Source organism: Brachionichthys hirsutus, chromosome 2, assembly GCF_040956055.1.
Source record: "Brachionichthys hirsutus isolate HB-005 chromosome 2, CSIRO-AGI_Bhir_v1, whole genome shotgun sequence".
Taxonomy (NCBI): domain Eukaryota; kingdom Metazoa; phylum Chordata; class Actinopteri; order Lophiiformes; family Brachionichthyidae; genus Brachionichthys; species Brachionichthys hirsutus.
In genome coordinates this window covers 7,171,978-7,190,391 of record NC_090898.1, presented here as the reverse complement: position 1 = coordinate 7,190,391, position 18,414 = coordinate 7,171,978, and the positions used below count along the sequence as shown (strand labels likewise).

Below are 18,414 nucleotides of genomic sequence, written 5' to 3'. Positions count from 1 at the left end.
ATGTTAAAAATGATCAACAAGAACAAATAACGCGTCTTGTAACAGACGTGGAAGGAAGATACACATTTTAATTTCATGTTTAGTTTACTTTTTTTTTTAAATATAGCTTCTCCTAAGACAGATTTAAATACCTTTAACATAACTGCATTTTATTTTAAGAATACACTGATATTTATTGAACTAAAGTCTAAAAAATACATTAAGCAAAAGGTGAAAGCAGAAAGCCACAACCATTTCCAGTGAGCAGTATCAGACAATATTTCGCTAGACCCGTGGGTGTGACATCATGCCAGCGCCCTGAGCGGAAGCCACAGATATCTTTTAAAACAGCCCACTTGCAGAATCGATCCTCCAAGTACCCGGTTCACACACCACATGCATAACCACGCAAGGCCCGCCCGACTCAACAGGCGACCTTATTATATTAGCCGCCTACTCATATTGTATTTATCTCTCCCTTCACATTTTCTCCTAAATCATGTGAAAACTCAGTTTGTGTAAAGCTTTTTATCCCATTAGAACAGAAAAAACTATATCCATTACTGCCAGTGCTTTAAGTGGCTCAAAAACGGTGCCGGTGCCTCAATCTTAACCCAGCAACGTCCACTGACTCAGAGTCCGGGAAGAGGAGTTAACCGTTATGTTGAGCTTTGATAGGGCGCTGGAGTGGTTGACCCAGCATGCATGGAACCTCCACCAAAGGAGAACGCTGTCACCCCGGACCCGATACGGGACTCACTCACTCACTCCAGGATCTCTTCTGAATCATAACGATAATTTAATAATCTGTTCCTGGTAATATTCCCAACATTTCCTAAAAATTTCATCAAGATCAGCCGGTAACGTTTTGAGGGTAGCCTTTAAGGAACAAAGTAACTCGGGCTTGGTTTCAAGTTCAACATCTTGAAAAAGACCATCACACATCAGGTTAAATAGTCAGAAAACACAAATGATGTCAGGTGGCTTTTTAATGTTTCCAAAAATAGTTATCTGAAACTGGGACTTGTTTTACAAAAGCATCAATATATTTAACAGGTTCGGACTTCTTGAGTAAACACACCGTCAGACTCCCAGGTGGCTGCAGTTGGGAGGAATTTGACCATCCATGATGGAGAAAAAGTAACTTGCTAGTTAAATTACTCAAGTGGTGGCCTTAAAATATAAGTTTCGAAAGGAGTAGATGAGTAAACCACAACAAGTTCATAAAGGTATACACCAAATACTACCAGATGGGCCCAAGTCAGCAGTGTAACTGCGCAAATTCTGCTAGATTCAACAGTAATGACTGCTGTAATGTTTACAATGTGTGATCATCATATTCACAAGGGGAATTGCACATGTCTGCTGACAAGTTAACACTCCTTTCAAAAAGACATGGCTATAAGTTTATGGGTAAGTTACAAATGTCATAATTACGACACAGAATTGTGCATTCCAGTATCCTTGACTGCTCAGTCAAACTCCTTTTCCCTATCTTTTACTCCAGTCATTGTTGGGGATGAAGGCTCAAAGTCAGTCGAATGATCAAACGCTCCAGTGGGTATACATCCCTGCACAAAATGCCCTTTTGTGTAGACAAAGTGGGTCCACACAGATCTAAAGGTCATCTGAGAAACAGTGATATTTGCTAGGTGCGCACATGTATGCATATTTTAGGTAGAGTGACAGAATTTAGGAGCAGCATCATCCCAGACTGATACCAGTTAGATTCAGAGCTATTCACAGCAGTGCTGCCTTGAAGTGGCTCAAACAGTTGGGGCAGAAGGCTTGGTGACATTCTTTGGGCCATCCGACGTTTGAGTCGATGCTTTGGTCGGAGAACTCGGTTCGGCACCTTCTGTCTCCATTGCCTGTCCTGTTGCACTCTCAACAGTCTTTGAGGCCTTTTGAAGAGAAAACTTTGGAGTTAAAAGCATACATTTGCAACCCGTGTACTTGTTCTGCTCATTAGTTTCATTATCGGGACTCACCTTCTTTTTCTTCTTCTTCTGAGTCTTACGGCTGGCTGAGCTCTGAAGCAAAGCCTTCATATGGAACAAAAGGCAATATTTTAACCTCATTTAAGTGCAACACACAATACATTAAAATGCACTGGCTTTCAAAATGTAAAAGTCAGCCAACAGGACCCCCCCCCCCCCATCAAACAAACACATTTACCTTTAGCTCTGGGTCCTCCACTTCATGCTCCGACTTGTATAGTTCAGGCTCAAACAGGCTGTTTGTGATGCGAAGAGGTCCATTGGCCATGAGCAGCACAGTGAACTTGAACTGGGCAACAAATTCACCTTGACAAAGTTGAGGATAAACGTTGCATTCAAGTCACAGTTGGAAAATGTACGTTTCAATTCAAAACCCAATGTGGACGTTACACTACTGTGAACTCAACATGTAGTCCAGATTCAGACATTAGATTAGGTCAAAGCACCTACGCTGCTGTGCTACGCATCACATCTCTGTTGCTCGCAAAAACATCAGTTCACCATTGAAATCAAAACACTCATTTATTCTATTCCCTTTAAATAAGCCACTAGTAAAATGTATACCTGGATAGCTTTTAAAACAGCTGCTGTCTCAAGCATCTCCAATATGAATATTTTTTATCAGCAATATGTGGTTATAAACATGTGATTTTGTCTAAAACAAACAATCAGACAAGAGGTGAATTTTCATCCTCACCAAAAACATGCATCAACCCACTTACCTTCTTTCTCATGCAGCACAGAGAATGGCTGCAGCAGCTCATGTTTGGCACACTCCACCACACCCAACCTGGTCTTGCCTTCATCTCCAAACGCTCTGATAAAACAAAGACAAAGAAAAGTAGACAGTGAAGACAGGAAGATGCTTTTACAAAGCAACGCAAGAATGGAACGGCAACAATCGTCAGCCACAAATAATGCCAGAATAAATTAAGCAACCTGAGAGTGAAAGGCATCGTATCAAATCGTTTCTCCATCTCACTGAAGAATGTCCGAGAAGTCTTCATCTTTAAGCCGTACACTTTATTGGCATCTCGTTTGTAGACAGTGGTCCTCTGTCCTCCATCCTTTGCCTGTCAAAACAAACAAAACAGGATAAATATAGCGTAAATTTCTCAGCTCTCAAAAAACGTCATCACAAATCTCACCTTCCCCTCTCCAGTGCTGAGAAGAACATCCACTGCGTATACCTCATACACCTCAAATTCAGCCTTTTCGTGGTCCTTTCTGCAACAACAGGTGCAACAGAGGGACAAAATGAGTCACTGGGCAAACAGCCTCATTGAAGCATTTACGCATACAATCCGACCACCTGGTTGAAAGTCAGAATGGACGCAAGTCGGACCAAACGGCCGACATGGGGGATATACTTTACTGTACATATAATATAATCAGCGGTCCCCAACCCTTTTCCTGCCACAGACCGGTTTCATGCCAGGAAATGTTTCCGCGGACCGGGGTGGGATTGAATTAAAAAACGAGGCACGTAAATATAACCACCAAACCTCGGTCGTTTTTCAAAATAAAACACCTGTTCGACGCGAATAATAAACACAATGGAAATTATACAAATTATTTATTCTTATTCTGGACATGCATCTCCCTCTGCTGTGCATAGTTCGCAGGCACATTCATAATAGGCATCGGCCAGACATCGGAAGTGCGGCTGGTCGCAACTCGGATAGGTCGTGCACTCTGAACTCACTTTTGCTGGTCCGTTGGGTTTTGGATGATAGTTTTCTCCCCATCAATCACATGTTGTTTGAGTTGATGGGATAGCATGCCTGGACACATTTCAGGAACAAAGTGAGTCAAAAATTTCAAATCACATTCGATACAAGTACACAATTGGCATTAAAGGCTCAAAAAGAGCACAGACACTGACCCTCAATAGGAGAGCACTTGAAAGACTTAGCAATCTTGTTCCAGGCTTCTGTGACCTGTGTGTTCTGATGCAAGAAACACAAAGCTGTTCATTTCCTGCAGCGTGAAGAGGGATGCCATCGAGTCACGATAGGCGACGGGTTTACCTGGTTCCCCGGCTTAACAAGACGGAGAGCCGCCTCAGCACAGAGGTGAGCCGCTTTGATAACGTCAGCCTTCCTCCCTGTCTGTGGGTTGTCCTGAAGAGAGACACACGGAAAGTTTAAGATTGAAAGAAAGAGCTGATATACCATGACAACCAATAAATCGCAGTACAAGCCATGGCTCTGGTAAATACAACAGATATAATCTATTCAGCCAGTGATGAAATACCTTCGTCACTCCAATGATGAAGCTGTGAGCCACATTTGAGATAAAGCCATCAACATGAACACCCAGATCACTGCGGACAAATTAAAATCAGACAACATGAGTAAAGCAGAATCAAAGCTACAAAATAAAGTACAAGAGGCTTCCCCAGATGACAGATCCGTGATCCATTCAGCTTCTTACATTTTGACAAGGTTCCCATCCTTCAGCACGACATCGGGATCACTCTTCAGAGGAGAGTAATGGCATACACAGTTGTTAACTGAAACGCAAGTAGGGAAAGCAATACCTACGAAAGAGGGGGGGGGGGGAGAGAATGAATGAAAAGATGAATGATTGACTGTTGCTACAGACATGCATTATAGGACTTACCTTTCTTCATGTCTTTTTCCTTCTTGTAGATCTTCCCGGTTTCTGCCATGATGAAGGCATCCCCCTTTTCACACAGGCTGAGCACAGAGACTCCAGCCACAGCTGCCCCGACTATCATCTTCAGGGCCTCTGCAAGAGAAGAGACGGAAAAAGGCCAGTGAGGGGACATTAAAGAAAAACATTATTTAAATTAATCAACAGTTCACATGTTCACTATTTTTATGCGTTACATGGATGATTGTTCTAGAAAATATTAAAAAAAAATATACAACTATGGCACCCACGTGATCTCCACATTGTAACTGGAGTAAGGCTATATACAGCTAACAGCTACCCTGGAACGTCATCCTGAATGGTGGTGATAATTGTAGAATTATTTATATGCAGTATATATAATCGCAATTTTCCAGGTTGGGATGAAATATTGTATATACATACATACATACACACAAGTTCGCTTTGCACCTGTCATTGTTAACTGTAACTCTGCTAGCTTGCTAACAGGGTAGCTCGTGCACGCAGCTAACGTTACGTAGCACACCAGGCTAATGTAGCGTTCAAATAAAACTCAGAATAATATGTAACTAAAGGGCATCTACATGATCGTATTAGCGTTAAGCATGTTTTGTTCGTAAACAAAGTCATGTTTTCCCAACACGATGTCGAAGTTGGCCGCGCTTGCGCCACATGGCGCATCTGTTACCAGAGACTCGCCGACACCGCTAGCTAACATCACACACATGCGGTCTATTCATTCACAAATTTAACACGCATGAGAGTTACGATTTGCAATCTCGGCTCCCATCTTGTACTTGGTGACCACCAAGTCATCGGCGATGGTCTGGTCCTGCGTCTCGTCATCTCCAGACATGTTGGCAGTGTGTCCGCTCGCTCAGACTAACTTTTCCCCCCAGGTGGGTGTCGGGCGGCGGGTAGAAGGAGGACCACGCTAGGCTAGCTCACAGTCAAGATAGATACCGGCCTGGCTCAAGACACGCAGCCGAAAAAGGCATGGGGGGCATTTTAAATCATACCAGACGGGCATTTAAAATTAGCCGATCATATAGCCGAGAAAACACTCTGATAATACACACAGCTTCTGTTTCACACATCCAGTCTTAACAAAAAACACGCAGATTACAGAAGAAACGACTCGGCGCTACAATTAAGAGCAAGCGAGTGGATGCATTCTGAGAGCTTTAATTTCATGTGTAGAAACGCTCTTAAGGAGGAAATATGACTAAAGATAGCAGCGATAAACAAAATAACATTGTTCACATGGAAATTATTGTCGTTGAACCTCACACGACTTTTTTTTAGCGATGTAGTTCATCGCACGTTCACCGAGGCAGACGAATTACCCACGACGACCCGGAAGTGAACGAAGACGGAAACGTGATGACGGTGATGATCTCTAGCTTCTCAAATCATCTCTGATCTGTCTTTGACCAAATCGCGCGCCGCGCAGCGCGTCACCGAACAGTGAACTCGATGCCTCCATCTCACTTTCTTGCAGAGATGGGTGAAGCCTAAGATGTCTATGGAAGAAGCCTTCGATGTTTCTTCCTGATTGTATTCCAAAAGATTCGAAGCTTCAAGGCCTTAAAAGACAGACCAGAACATTGACATCTAGTGGTCAGATGTCCATATAGCAGCCATGAATTTACAAATGATTCACACATTTCTCATTTATTAAGATCCCCATTAGCAACTGATATTTCAGATTTCCCACATCCAAAGGTTTAAGACATGACTGTCCAATTTCATGCTTTTATTTTTGATCATTGCTAAACTTTATTTTTTAAACATTTCACACAACCCAGATATTCATGGTTTAACAATTTCAAATAGAGAGATTAAGAAACTTTCTGTTTCTGTGAAACTAATCAGACCTTTCTCTTTCACATCCCTATCAAGCAAAGTGTTTCATACTTTGGAATCCATAACAATCAATAGAACTCATAGACAACAAATAGCACCATTTTCTTTCATTTTATTGAAAGTTGTATGATCTTCATTGCAGTTATTTGAGGATGATGAGTCTTTAGAAACATTTCATGAACATTCTGTAGATATTCTGCTTCCACTTCAATTTTCAATTTAAAATTTCCCACAGAGACTTGGGAAGAACAATCAAACCCCAGCACACAACAATGTACAGCAATCAATGATGAGGTTTATTATTAGCAAAATAATTGTATTTATTAATGTTTATTAAGTCAGCTGAGATAGGCTCCAGCAACACCAGTGACCCGCAAGGCAGATAAAGCCATAGACAAGGTGATTGAGGTCGTCTCGCCAACAAGAAAATGGATAGCTGGATGGAATTCAAAGGAAACAGGCAGAAAGCACGATCAAACTAGATACATGTAGAATAGAAAGTAAAATAACGACATTCGTTTCCATGTCTCCCAATCCGCATCATTAGGTGCGTACAGCATCTGGCTTGAGGAAGAGTCTGCTGTGCCAGTAGTCTGGATTGTCAAATGATGTGTTGCTGCCAGGCTCCCCTATGCCGGTGCACACTTTGATGTACGTGCCTATCCCTGCACACCTGCCACTGCCTGTCTCCTCAGGTACAGCCCTCCCCCTTACTGGGAGGTTCTGGTAGTCTGTCTGCTCCCATCCACTGGGCACCATGCTCATCTCCTCATACTCCTCTATCTTTTCTCCCCCAGATATGAACACATCTGGCTCCGTCATGATGAGATTCCCCTGAAGTGCAGGTTGTTTGTTTTCGTTTAGGTGCTTCTCCAATTCCTCTTCCTCCTCACATAGTTTTTTTAAAGCCTCAATGATTTGGTCAGCTTCCTCTGTCTCTGCTTCACTCTTTGCAGATGTTTGATTCCTACATATCTCCTGAGCCCGATCCTTGTCTTCCGTCGAGTTGGACCTCCTGATATCCATGTATTCATACCTGCCTATCCCTCGTGCTTCCCCTTCTTGGTCATCCGCAGCGCTGAACTCATGATCAGAGTCCTCTGGGAGCTGACGTTTCTCTGTGGGGCTTCTATGTGCTGCTACTCTTCCTTCACACTCCACCTCTAACTGCTCGCTCCTTACAGCTAAGATTCCCGTCAGAGTTTCTCTGTCCTCCACGGCCACCGGAGCCATGGCGGTTGGGGAGATTAACGGTGATGCTTTGTGGCAAAGTGCTGGAGAGGATCCATCTACGTCTGATAAGATGCCACTGCCTGAACAAGAAGGAGTTCCGCACTTTTTTCCCATGATTTCATACTCCTGGGGGGAATTTATCACCACAGGAGGCAGATTATTCTTCAGTCTCGTGCTTCTTCGCCCAGACTGAGAGGCTCTGCAGACTGAATGGAAGATCATTACGTATTGTTCATTCTATAATTTGTTTTATTATTTTCAGAAAGCAGTGCAACAAATACTGTTTGTCAGCATTCTGCTGAACACATGGTTGGTAATTTACCTCTGTCTGGAGAAGCAGGCAACCCAGCGAGGATGTAATGGTCCACCTCCTCCTCTTCCCCTGCTGTGCACGCCTTATACGAAGACGGACTCGATGCCGTCGACAGCTTCCTGTGCCAGCTGGTGGATATTAGGGGATTACCACTCTCGGAGCCGAACCTGGTCCTGTGAAGACTCCCACACTGTAAACCTTCAACATGCAGCTCCACTTCTCTGCCGCTCGCCCTGAACTCTGACCGTTCAGGTAGCGTCCACACAGAGCTCAGCCAAGGTCTCTGGATCCACGGCTGAGAGAGAGAAGTAAAGACTGACTATTGCTGCAACTCAGTGATGCAGATACGGTGATTTTAAATAAGGCCAGCAGGGGTTGGAAGGGCAAATTATATTTTGAGGCGATCACCCGCTGCTAGGTCATAAAATACATTTTAATACAGCTATTGGAAAGTGTATTGATAATACTTTTATTAAAGCCAGACTCTTGCAGAAAACATACCTGTGCAAAATAAGCATGAAACAATACTATCTGCACAGGGTGGACATGTGATTATTTGTATGCGTCTGTGAGACCGTGGAGGTTTATCACACCTGCCGGATGTTGTCCACAGGGCTGGGAGTCATTGGCATGTATCCCATGTGCCCGGCCTGAGAAGTGCCGCTCTAATAAACGGCAAAGAAAAAATGATATATGTCGGTTCCTGCTTATTATCCAGGCACAGTGTATCAGATCCAACATCTATTTTGTTACCCGGTAAGAATTAATTCGTGAACGAGACAGACTCCACGATGGCGAGTGCTGGAGGGGAGGCGTAGCCAAGCCGTCCCCATCCTGCTCCTCAAAATCAGCCTCCAGAAGCCCTCGCTCTGATTCTCTTCGATGCATCTCTCCTGATGCTGTTTCTGCTCCTTCCACCTACAGGATATCACAGCGTCTAAGGTCGAGGTAGTGGCCCAGCGGGCTTTATCAAAACAAATAAGCACAATACCTTGATGACAAGATATCTCGGTGGGTCTCTTGCCATGCGGGTAAAGTCACTGGCCAGCTCCTTAAAGGTTGGCCTTGTGTTTTCATCAATCATCCAGCCTAAACGTAAGAAGTAGAATAATTAAACTCATGTCTCTGGGTTTTCTATTCACTAAATGCAATCACACTTACATTTAACCATCACCATGTAGACATCTATGGTGCAAATATGGGGTTGTGACAGGCGCTCGCCCTTCTCCAGCAGACTTGGTACTTCCTGAGGATGCACAGATGCATATGGCTCTGCACCAAATGACATCATCTCCCACACCGTCACCCCTGTCCAGATAAAGAGACACCAAATTTAAAAGCTCTTCCTGCCAAAATATCCAAATAGCGGTTTTCAAGGGGACAGAAAAGCACGCAAGCCCCTCACCGTAACTCCAAACGTCACTCTGATGAGTGTACCGTCGGAACAAGATGCTCTCAAGTGCCATCCATTTTATGGGCGTCTGGATTAAGAAACACGTTTTACACAAATTATGCAGTTTGATTCCATTACATGATGAGAAAGTGAAAAAATATCCTTAATAATTCAAGGTGAAATCTCAAAATTGCAGAGTCATCGGAACCTTGGTGTCGGTGTAAACGTATTTCTTGTCGTCTGGATAAAGAAGGTCCGCTATGCCGTAGTCAGAGATCTGGACTTGGTAGTCATTTTTCAGCAGGACATTGCGGGCGGCCAAGTTCCTGTGCACCATGCAGTGCTCCTCTAGGTAGTACATGCCCTGAGGATATTTGTAATATTTATTTATATCTACATTCTATAAGTTCTCTGAAAGCGAATTCTCTTTGCTGCATAAAAAATATGTGAATTTCAAGCTGCACTCACTTTAGCAATCTGCACACACCAGTTGAGCAGGCGCTGGGGGTCCAGGCTGTTCTTGTGGTGCCTGATGTGCTCCAGTAAGGAGCCCTGTGAGCTAAGCTGGGTCACCAGTTGCAAACTTGGACCTGGACAGATGCCCAGCAGCCTAACGACATACGGGTGATCCAGGCTGCCCATGGACAGCATATGCTACACAGAGAGTAGATGATCATTCATAATACATCTTTATACCATTGAAATTTAACCCCCCAAAAAGTTGTAATACTGATCTAGCAGTTTCTTAAGCCGCTCACAGATATACAGTATTAACTCATTCAGTGCCATTAACATCTAAAGACGTTTTTTTGAAACCCAAACATTCACTGCCAACCCTGACTTTGAAATCTGCCTCTCTTCAACGGCCAATAACTCTGGAACAAAAAATGGTGGGAACAGACCCCCTTTTTTCCTGGTGAAAGGGGAGACTTTAGTCTTTCATTTGTAGGTTCGGTGTTTGCACAGTCATAGTAAAGAATATTCTGTGGGGCTTGGAAAATCGCACATAGCTGAGTTGAAAATGGTTGGCACTGAATGAGTTAATAAATATCAAAGCACTTGATTTACCAGTCTCGTAAGATTTCATGTACCGGTACTTTTTTTTTTCCAATACAGTAATATTTCTACAATGTTTGAACTTCTTTTAAGCATTTAGGAGGCTCTTGTGCTCACGTCAGTGATCTCAGTGAAGGTCTGTCGGCCGGAGCCATCCTGGATGGTCTTAATGGCCACAGGAATCTTTACAGTTTCTCTTTCCGGAGTCCAACATCCCTTAGAATAGGAAATAAATGAAACATCAGTTGATAAATCTACGAAAATGCTGTAAGACTCCGAATCTATAACATCACATAAATTAGTGGATAATCACAGGTTCAATAAGACATAGAGATTAGATACTTTGTTGACTGTGCCAAACACTCCTGAGCCGATGGCCTTGATTTTCTTGAGCTCTGAGGGCTTGAGGATGTGGGCATGCACCTTGGTGCCTTTCTCGCTAGGCCCCAGCGGCTCAAAGCTCTGACAAAACAACAAGAGCAATATCCCAGATTAATATTTCTCTCTTTTTGAAAACAAAAACCGGACCTGTTGCAGCTCATGCATTCAGATGGTCTCTAAACTCTCACCTCTCCGCTCTCGAGGTATCTTCTCATGGCTCTCTTGCGGCGGATGGCAAGGCCTCGGTGGTACAGCACCCCCAGGAAAAACAACACCAGGCAGAAAATCAAGCCAGCCGGGACGCCTAATGCTATGCCTGTGATCTGTCCACTGCAGAGTGAAGCAAGGAGAGATGCAAGTGTTGGTATATATTGCAAAAAATAAAATAAAATCAGAAACAGCATAACAATAGTGATATAATATGATGTTATTGTACAGCATCCCCATGGCAGAGAATGCTAAATTGTAGAGTCGGGTATGGTGGCTCAGAATTTTTGTAACTTCATAACTTCCATTCATTTATCGAGCCTAGACCTGAACATATAGATTGGATATATATGCTAAAGAGAAGATTACCAACCTTCAGCTGTGTATGAGAGTTGTGTTATTTATCACCAGCAGGGGGAGACACTCACCTGCTAGCAGCTAATCTGGGTCCCTCCAAGCATTCCTTGAATCCTGGGCCTGAGCATCTGTAGCACAAAAACACTTCACAGTTTCTGTCACACACAAATGAATGGACACACAACAACAACACACATCGAGCCTAGAGTCTCACCCCTGCGTGCAGTTCCGGTGACAAGGTTCGCAGTGGCCCTCCCTGTTTGGGTATTTGAATATCAGCCCTTTCTGTCCGTCATTCACCCCAGTGGGGCAACGCGACATGCAGTAAGGTCCGTCTCGAAGGTTGGCACATGCCACACACTTGTCTGCTCTCTATGGAGGCCAGAGATATGTCAGAAACCAAAGAGATTGGAGTCAACGAAGGACAGATGAAGCATGTTTATATTAATTAGATGTAATTCTGCTGATCATTTTTCTTCAGGACCATTAGCTTGGTCAAACGTTATTATATAAAGGGTTAATAGTTTGTTTTAGAGAGCATTTTCATGGAGGTACAAATGGACATTTTAATGGACATTATTGGAATTTTCTTGGAAGCAGCGCAGTATATCAAGACAGTAGATGTATTATTATGTCAAGAGTTTTAGGTTTGATTACATAGATGGAGAGAGGCAGTGAAATAATCAATCAAAGACTATGATTACCAGTCCGGTGCAGCTGACTTCACCAGACTGAGGCTTACACTCCGGATGGCAGGCGACACACTTGCCATCAGGCCCTGCAAATTCCCTGGGAGTTCTTTGGACACACAATAATTATTACATTTTTACATGAAAATCAAATACATTTGAAATACAAAGTACATCAGCAAGATCATGAACAAACACATTCATATATATATATATATATACTGACCCAATGTAAAAATTACAGCTTCCCACACATGTGCTGCCTCGGCTGTAGTTCCTGCAGGACAGACACTGGTCGGGCCCCGGGCCCCAGCAGCCGGAGTCTGAACACAGCAGGTGGCATACATGGCCCTCTGCAACTGCACACACAGCAATGTAATGAAAGCATTATGATGCTTCAGCAGCAATGTGTTAATCATGAAGTTGAAGAAGGTTTGTGTGATTGCTCTCACCACACTCTGCCAGCGGCCTGTTGTTGTTGAGGTTGTTGACTCGAACTCTGCTGCCTCTGAATAGCTGCGTCCAGTTCACAGTGTGCTGGAAACAGAGGTTGGGGTTCTGGCTGACGTACACGCTGCCGTCATTGATCTCCCGCAGAGAACGCAGGCCCAGTGAGGTCAGGGTGGGGATGCGCATCACCATCAGAGAAAAACGTCTTTGTTCAGACAAGGTTGGATGTGAGGAAAGAAGAAAATACAGCTGAAGTCAAAGCAAGAGGGAATGATTTTAAATGCACCGCCGAAAAAGTGCAATTTTGATCTGCAGATTATGTTTAGCTTTAGAGACACAGACGCGCATTCTGTACCTGTGCACAGCTGTGAAGCATGGAGAAAGGAAAGAGGAGGTTAGACAAGTCGGCAGAATGAACAGGGGACGCATGCAACAAGTAAGACGGTGCACATGTGAGTGCCTGTTTATAGAACACAAATAGCAGGCCTTACGTGTTGAGCGATCTCCCTTGGATGGTGGTGAGACTCGAAAAAACAGACAGATCATTCAGCTCTTTAGGCCACGACTGGATGTTCAGGATATCTGACAATTAAAGAGAAAGGCTGTTAAACTTTACCACCCATTCATCACCATGAAGCAGGAAATTAGTTTTACACTCACTGGTATTAAGACTTTGTGCAAACCTGTAATTTCTCTGACAGTGTGGAACACCTCTAACCTTTTGGCATCTAAGGGCGGGATGTTTTTAAAGTCATCTCTACGGAGAAAAAAAACACACAATTTGAAGCTGATTGCATGGAGAGTGCTGTCTTATACTCTTCAGGCGGTGCAGACAAAATACCCAAGGATCCCCGTGACCAGGAAATGAAGGCTGCCCCGGATCTTGGTGCAGTTGATGAAGCTGTCGATATTGCTGGAGTCCACGGTCTGCCTGTGTTCAGCACCGGTGCCTTCACACACTGCAGCAATGACCGAGTGACGTCACAAGCTTTAACGACTGACGCAGAAACCCTAGATGTCACAAAGTGTTCATCAGTGTTCACCTTTTGGACAGAGTCCACTGCAGAGCTCACACTGCCGCTGGCCCTCTCGCTCCACCTCAGTCTTGTCTGGAGGACAGACGCTCACGCAGGAGCTGCCGTCCACCACAAAATGAGCTACAAGGAATGAAAAAAAAAATATGTTGATTCATTTCAGGAGGGATTAAGAATGTAGATCTATCTTGATACAATAGAAAGGTTGGCCAAAGTGTCACACTGCATACATACTAAGAAGAATACAGTATAAAAAGGAAAACAATGCCACTCACTGGGACACTGGGAGACACAAATGGATCCGTACTGATATTTAGCATTAGGGTTGGTCTCCATCTTAAACATCTGCTTGTTGTAGATCAAAGTCTGGGGACACTGAGGGACACAGGCTCCAGAGTCGTTGAAATGACGACAGGCCTGCAGACACACACACACACACACACACACTGAAGCTGCTACAATCTATATTATGAAACTTTGTGGGTAAATGAAATAAGACTTCTCGAGGAATCTCGTGTGATGTTTTAGGATGTTTTCACGTTGATCATACAGATGATTTCACTTATTACATGCAGGAAATCAGTTCTGTAGTTTGAGGCGTTTGAGATGTTAGAGAAAATGTGTCGGCTGCGTCCCTTGATCTGTGTTCCTTTCGTGGCCGAGCAACTCTCATGTCCAGTAGTTCCGATTCAATCTGTATGCTGACTAACCAATAAAGAAAACAGACAGAACATGCTTGGTGGACGTGATTATCATACATAGGAAGTGATTTCTGGAGGAACTCACCACAGTCCTCGAGTCAGAGCTAACTCAATGATTCATTACTCTGTTTCTTACTTGATCCTTTAAAGTGTCACCACCTCAGCCCGACTTTGTGCTAAACAATAATAAATAAATGCTAGCACGCAAGCCACGGGTGATACTGTGTTCCCTAAGCACAGATGTGACCGCTGCAGCCTCACAAGCGGCTAGCACGACTGCAGACTCACAAGTCTTCTTTCACCTCCAGGCACTAAGAGTTTTAAAGTTAGCAGTGCATGAACTGTGATTTACAAGGCTTTGTAGTTATACAATCAAAGCTGAGAGAGAAAAAAACACAATGATAAAGAGTAATGTGAAATTGATGCTGCTCTGCAGCTGGCTTGCAGATATATCAGAAAGAGGCCGACAAGTGAGTTGAGTGTCCTCATTGAGGAACGTTTCTTGTGTCCGCAAAGAAAATGTAACGTCACAATAGTTCCACAGCATCACTTCAACAAAATGCAAAAGCTGAGCTTATGATGCAAATTAAATTTAAAGCGTTTTAATGGTGTCTTAATCAAAGGTGATTTGAATCGCAGAAAATTATTTAGCAAATAAGCCCCTTTTCTGATCAGAAATAAGGCTTTTCTTCTTTAATGATGTACAGAAGATTGAAAAATCTTTACCAAACAGTCGACGTCCAGAGGGCCTTTGCATCCTGCTGCACACTCTATGTGACAGCAGTCCCTGGGGCTCGTCCCAAAGCAACGGCCATTGCACTGAGGAGCGCACACCATCTTAGTCACTGAAAGAGAAGAGGGAGGAGGAGAGGACAGAAAATAGAAAGAAAATCAAAAAAGAATGGAGGGAAGAGAACAACTGGGCACTCACAGATCTGACACTGGCCCTTGTCTGGCCCCCAGCAGTAATCTCCACACGCTTGGTGGCATGGGCCTGAGAGAGAAACAGAGAGAGAGAGAGAGAGGCAGCGCTAACAAGGAAGAGGCCATCCAGAGATCATTCGGAGATCTGTTCAACAGGACTATCCCAACACCTACCGCGCTCGCCATTGTACTGGATGTCAATTTGAGCATTGTTGTCCCTGATGATGTCTTGCCAGAAGATCCAGGGGCCGTATCTCAAGTACTTGTTGTTGATAATCTGAACTCCTCCCTGCAGAATTTCTGTGAAGTCAGACAGCAAGAGCAGTCAGGAGATCTTTCAGCTGAGGATACAGTTAATGAGTTCCCCAAATTGCATTGGAAATATGTTGCACATACACTTACTGGAAGTATATTATGAGCATCACAGCAAATACAGGAGTAAACACATTTGCATTTATACATAGTGCACATATAGTGCCTTTAAAGTTTGTGCCATATAATTCTGCAAACGCGTGTTTTATTTTCTTCTACTTCAGGGTAAATTCACCATAACATTAATAAATAATTAGACCCTATACAGTAGCGTGAAGCGCGTAATCCTACCCTCCATCAATCAAGCAGCTGCTCATCCAATGAGAAGCAGCAGCACAGAAAGAAATTCTTCCTTCTTACAGTCCCCGACACAAATCTAAGTATTTGATCTTTTATTTGTGAGTTGCTTTAATCGATGTGTGAAATGTACACAACTGCATAAAGTATTTCATTATGAAATTTCTAGCAGGATGGACATGATTAATTTCAGTGTTTTTTATTATCTTTACCTGTCAGATTCGCGAGCCCCAGCTGCTGCAGGCCGTTGGTGCCATCCTTACGGTAGTTAAATAAGACAGAGAGAGCAAAACGTCTCTCGAAAAGACTGCTTCCTCTGATGACCCTTAGCTGTCCGAGAGGTATCTTCTGAAAGTGATTCATGGCAATGAGGACATATCCGGTGACCTCCCGGATGGTCTGGATGGAAAACATAAGAGCAAATTCCCTGTCCTTATACGTGATGAAATGAGTTGAAAGATAAGTGAGAGAGAAAGAGTTGTTGTTCTTTACCGTGAGAAAGGAGAAGTCCCAGTCGCTCTCAATCTGAGTGATCTCAAGGTTTCCCATAATGATCTCACAGCCATCGTATCGGTCCTTGGTTAAGTTGTATTGATTTTCCTGAGAGCCAGAGGAGCTCAGTCCATTCTGTGTGCCGGGACACACCACTGATGGAGGAAAGACATCAGTCACTGATCAAAACAAGGGAGACTTGGATTGATAAATAACTTTAATGTGCATATATTTTCTTTTTTTATTTTTGCTTGTATATATGCTTTTGGTCTTCAATGTGTTTTTAAAATGTGTCTGGGAATCATCTGATTTCTGTGATATCAGTTGTCTAATTTATTATAAGCTGGTGTCAAGTCTGTTCTATAGAAATGAAGATAAAGCAATATTGTGACAAGGATAATTTTGTTATATGAATCAGTACTGTAAAGCATAAAATAAAAAAAGATATATTGGGATGATAGAAGTAATAAGATATTAAATGTCATGACATGCAGTAATTATTAATCACTAGTACTTCAGAAGACAATAAACATCTAACGTGTTCCTTCGATTATTAACAGGGTATTTGCGCACTAAGCTTTTATTTTTTCCACAGTATTTATGGGTTTGCTGGGTCTTCCTGTTGATGTATGTGTTGCTATCCTGGCTGCAGAGAGAAAGAGGCAGACGATGACACTGGAGCAGAGAGGGGTCCAGGCCTGGGGCTGAGGGAAGGGAGGCCAAGGGTCATGGAGAGCAGAGCTTTTCTCCAGACAAAATGCCTCCTTGTGATAAAGCTATAAATGTGGACAGTGTGTCTCAGTGAGTGAACAGCAATGCAGTGACAGTGCTTCCTGTGTGTGTGTGCATGTGTGTGTCAGAGGGGTCTGCGATGCTGAGATCATACCAGCGGACAATAGGACATGTATAAGTAGGCTATTGTGGTACAAGGAAGAAAAACATCATGAATGAAGGAGACGCGCCATCTCAAGCAGAAAAATGTGGCGCTACTTTTTGGTGTGCAAAAATTAGCCACCTGCATCAGTCAGCTTGCATCCCGTTGCCTGCCCATGTAAAAACAAGAATCTTTGAGCTGCACGAAAAGTAGCAATTTTTAGTATGTGGTAGAAAAAATTGGACAGACAGCTGCAGCATAACCTATAGCTTTATGCGTAAAAAAACCCCACTTTGAATGACTATAACCTGAACTTGCATCTTATCTGAGAGTTGCATGCTGCATCAAGTACTAAAATAAAAGCAGAAGTCTGCAGAGTAACATTTTACAGCATGGCTAAATGCCATGGAGGCAATTTGTCTCCACTATGGCGACAGTGCTACTTCCATTCATCCCTAGAAGTATATACACCAGTCATATAATGGTGCACCAAGGACTCAGATAAGAGGCGAGTTGTAACAGTAAAAAAGCTCTCAAGGAGATGTGATCTGAAACAAAGGAAAAATGAGGATAAGTTAAACTAAACCCTTTACAAGGTTAGACAGTATCAATTCTATTCTATTCTATTCTATTTGATTGACAATCAGCTTTTGAGTTCAACCAGAAAAGTTAAAACAGAAGTCCACTGGAACAAAAACAAACACAAACAAACAAACAAACAGTGGATTTAACAAAGTTGTGATGATCAAAACAAGCCTGCAAAAAAAGTATTTTTATATAGAATTGTAATTTCCCCTACCTTCATGGGTTTGGGAGGATGCTGTTTGAAGCCCCCATTGTAAAGTCACACAAAGTATTAACACTTTCCACTGGATCATGTTGATGTTGAATCTCTTCAATTAGGTTTTATCATATCTTCCAGGTTTAGTTGGATCTCCAAGCAGTCAGTGTGTCAGAAATTGTGTGTGGGGGAAATGGAAACATATATTACAGACCAAAAAATATTCAGGTTCCAAGATCTGGAAGATGAGAGAGAGAAAAAGACTCCAATATCAGGAGATCAGGGTGAGAGAGAAATGCTGCTTCTTCTTTTCAACTTTGTGCAGACACGCTAATTTGAAGTCTGATAAAAGGAGAACAAATGGCAGTTTATTTTTCCTGGGTTTTCCCAACCAGATGACAGGTTGGGAAAGCTCCTGATTGGCCAGGAGCTGGA

The 18,414-nt window shown here is 43.1% G+C and overlaps 2 protein-coding genes across 2 annotated transcripts; both read right to left on the bottom strand.

Annotated features, from left to right (window-relative positions):
- Window positions 1-950: 950 nt before the first annotated feature.
- Window positions 951-5,523, bottom strand: LOC137901215 (proliferation-associated protein 2G4-like). Its single transcript, XM_068745230.1, has 13 exons — window positions 5,388-5,523; window positions 4,605-4,733; window positions 4,416-4,521; window positions 4,236-4,305; window positions 4,010-4,102; window positions 3,865-3,928; window positions 3,685-3,763; window positions 3,128-3,206; window positions 2,919-3,052; window positions 2,702-2,796; window positions 2,158-2,285; window positions 1,971-2,024; window positions 951-1,883 (listed from the first exon to the last, which is right to left on the bottom strand). The coding sequence occupies exons 1-13, from the start codon at window positions 5,473-5,475 to the stop codon at window positions 1,746-1,748; spliced, it is 1,257 nt and encodes a 418-aa protein (XP_068601331.1). The 5' UTR covers window positions 5,476-5,523; the 3' UTR covers window positions 951-1,745.
- Window positions 5,524-7,028: 1,505 nt separating this feature from the next.
- On the bottom strand, window positions 7,029-18,076 carry LOC137905948 (receptor tyrosine-protein kinase erbB-3-like). The gene is made up of 28 exons (XM_068750235.1): window positions 17,998-18,076; window positions 16,325-16,479; window positions 16,045-16,231; window positions 15,398-15,523; window positions 15,231-15,293; window positions 15,026-15,144; window positions 13,874-14,015; window positions 13,608-13,721; window positions 13,406-13,523; window positions 13,248-13,321; window positions 13,056-13,146; window positions 12,567-12,769; window positions 12,341-12,473; window positions 12,130-12,223; window positions 11,640-11,797; window positions 11,497-11,553; window positions 11,050-11,191; window positions 10,823-10,942; window positions 10,598-10,696; window positions 9,893-10,078; window positions 9,633-9,788; window positions 9,437-9,512; window positions 9,193-9,339; window positions 9,023-9,120; window positions 8,785-8,949; window positions 8,625-8,696; window positions 8,041-8,326; window positions 7,029-7,924 (listed from the first exon to the last, which is right to left on the bottom strand). The coding sequence occupies exons 1-28, from the start codon at window positions 18,074-18,076 to the stop codon at window positions 7,029-7,031; spliced, it is 4,356 nt and encodes a 1,451-aa protein (XP_068606336.1).
- Between the last annotated feature and the right edge of the window lie 338 nt (window positions 18,077-18,414).

What these genes read in the sequence shown, in the direction of transcription:
- LOC137901215 (XM_068745230.1), bottom strand. Translation starts at nt 5,475, where the DNA reads ATGTCTGGAGATGACGAGACGCAGGACCAGACCATCGCCGATGACTTG. An exon ending in AACCCAACGGACCAGCAAAA is followed by an intron (nt 3,207 to 3,684) that starts GTGAGTTCAGAG and finishes CTGTTGTTGCAG; the next exon opens with AAAGGACCACGAAAAGGCTG. An exon ending in ACGATGCCTTTCACTCTCAG is followed by an intron (nt 2,797 to 2,918) that starts GTTGCTTAATTT and finishes TTGTTTTATCAG; the next exon opens with AGCGTTTGGAGATGAAGGCA.
- LOC137905948 (XM_068750235.1), bottom strand. Translation starts at nt 18,076, where the DNA reads ATGATCCAGTGGAAAGTGTTAATACTTTGTGTGACTTTACAATGGGGG. An exon ending in GGGACTTCTCCTTTCTCACG is followed by an intron (nt 16,232 to 16,324) that starts GTAAAGAACAAC and finishes TTTTCCATCCAG; the next exon opens with ACCATCCGGGAGGTCACCGG. An exon ending in CACGAATTAATTCTTACCGG is followed by an intron (nt 8,697 to 8,784) that starts GTAACAAAATAG and finishes GCCGTTTATTAG; the next exon opens with AGCGGCACTTCTCAGGCCGG.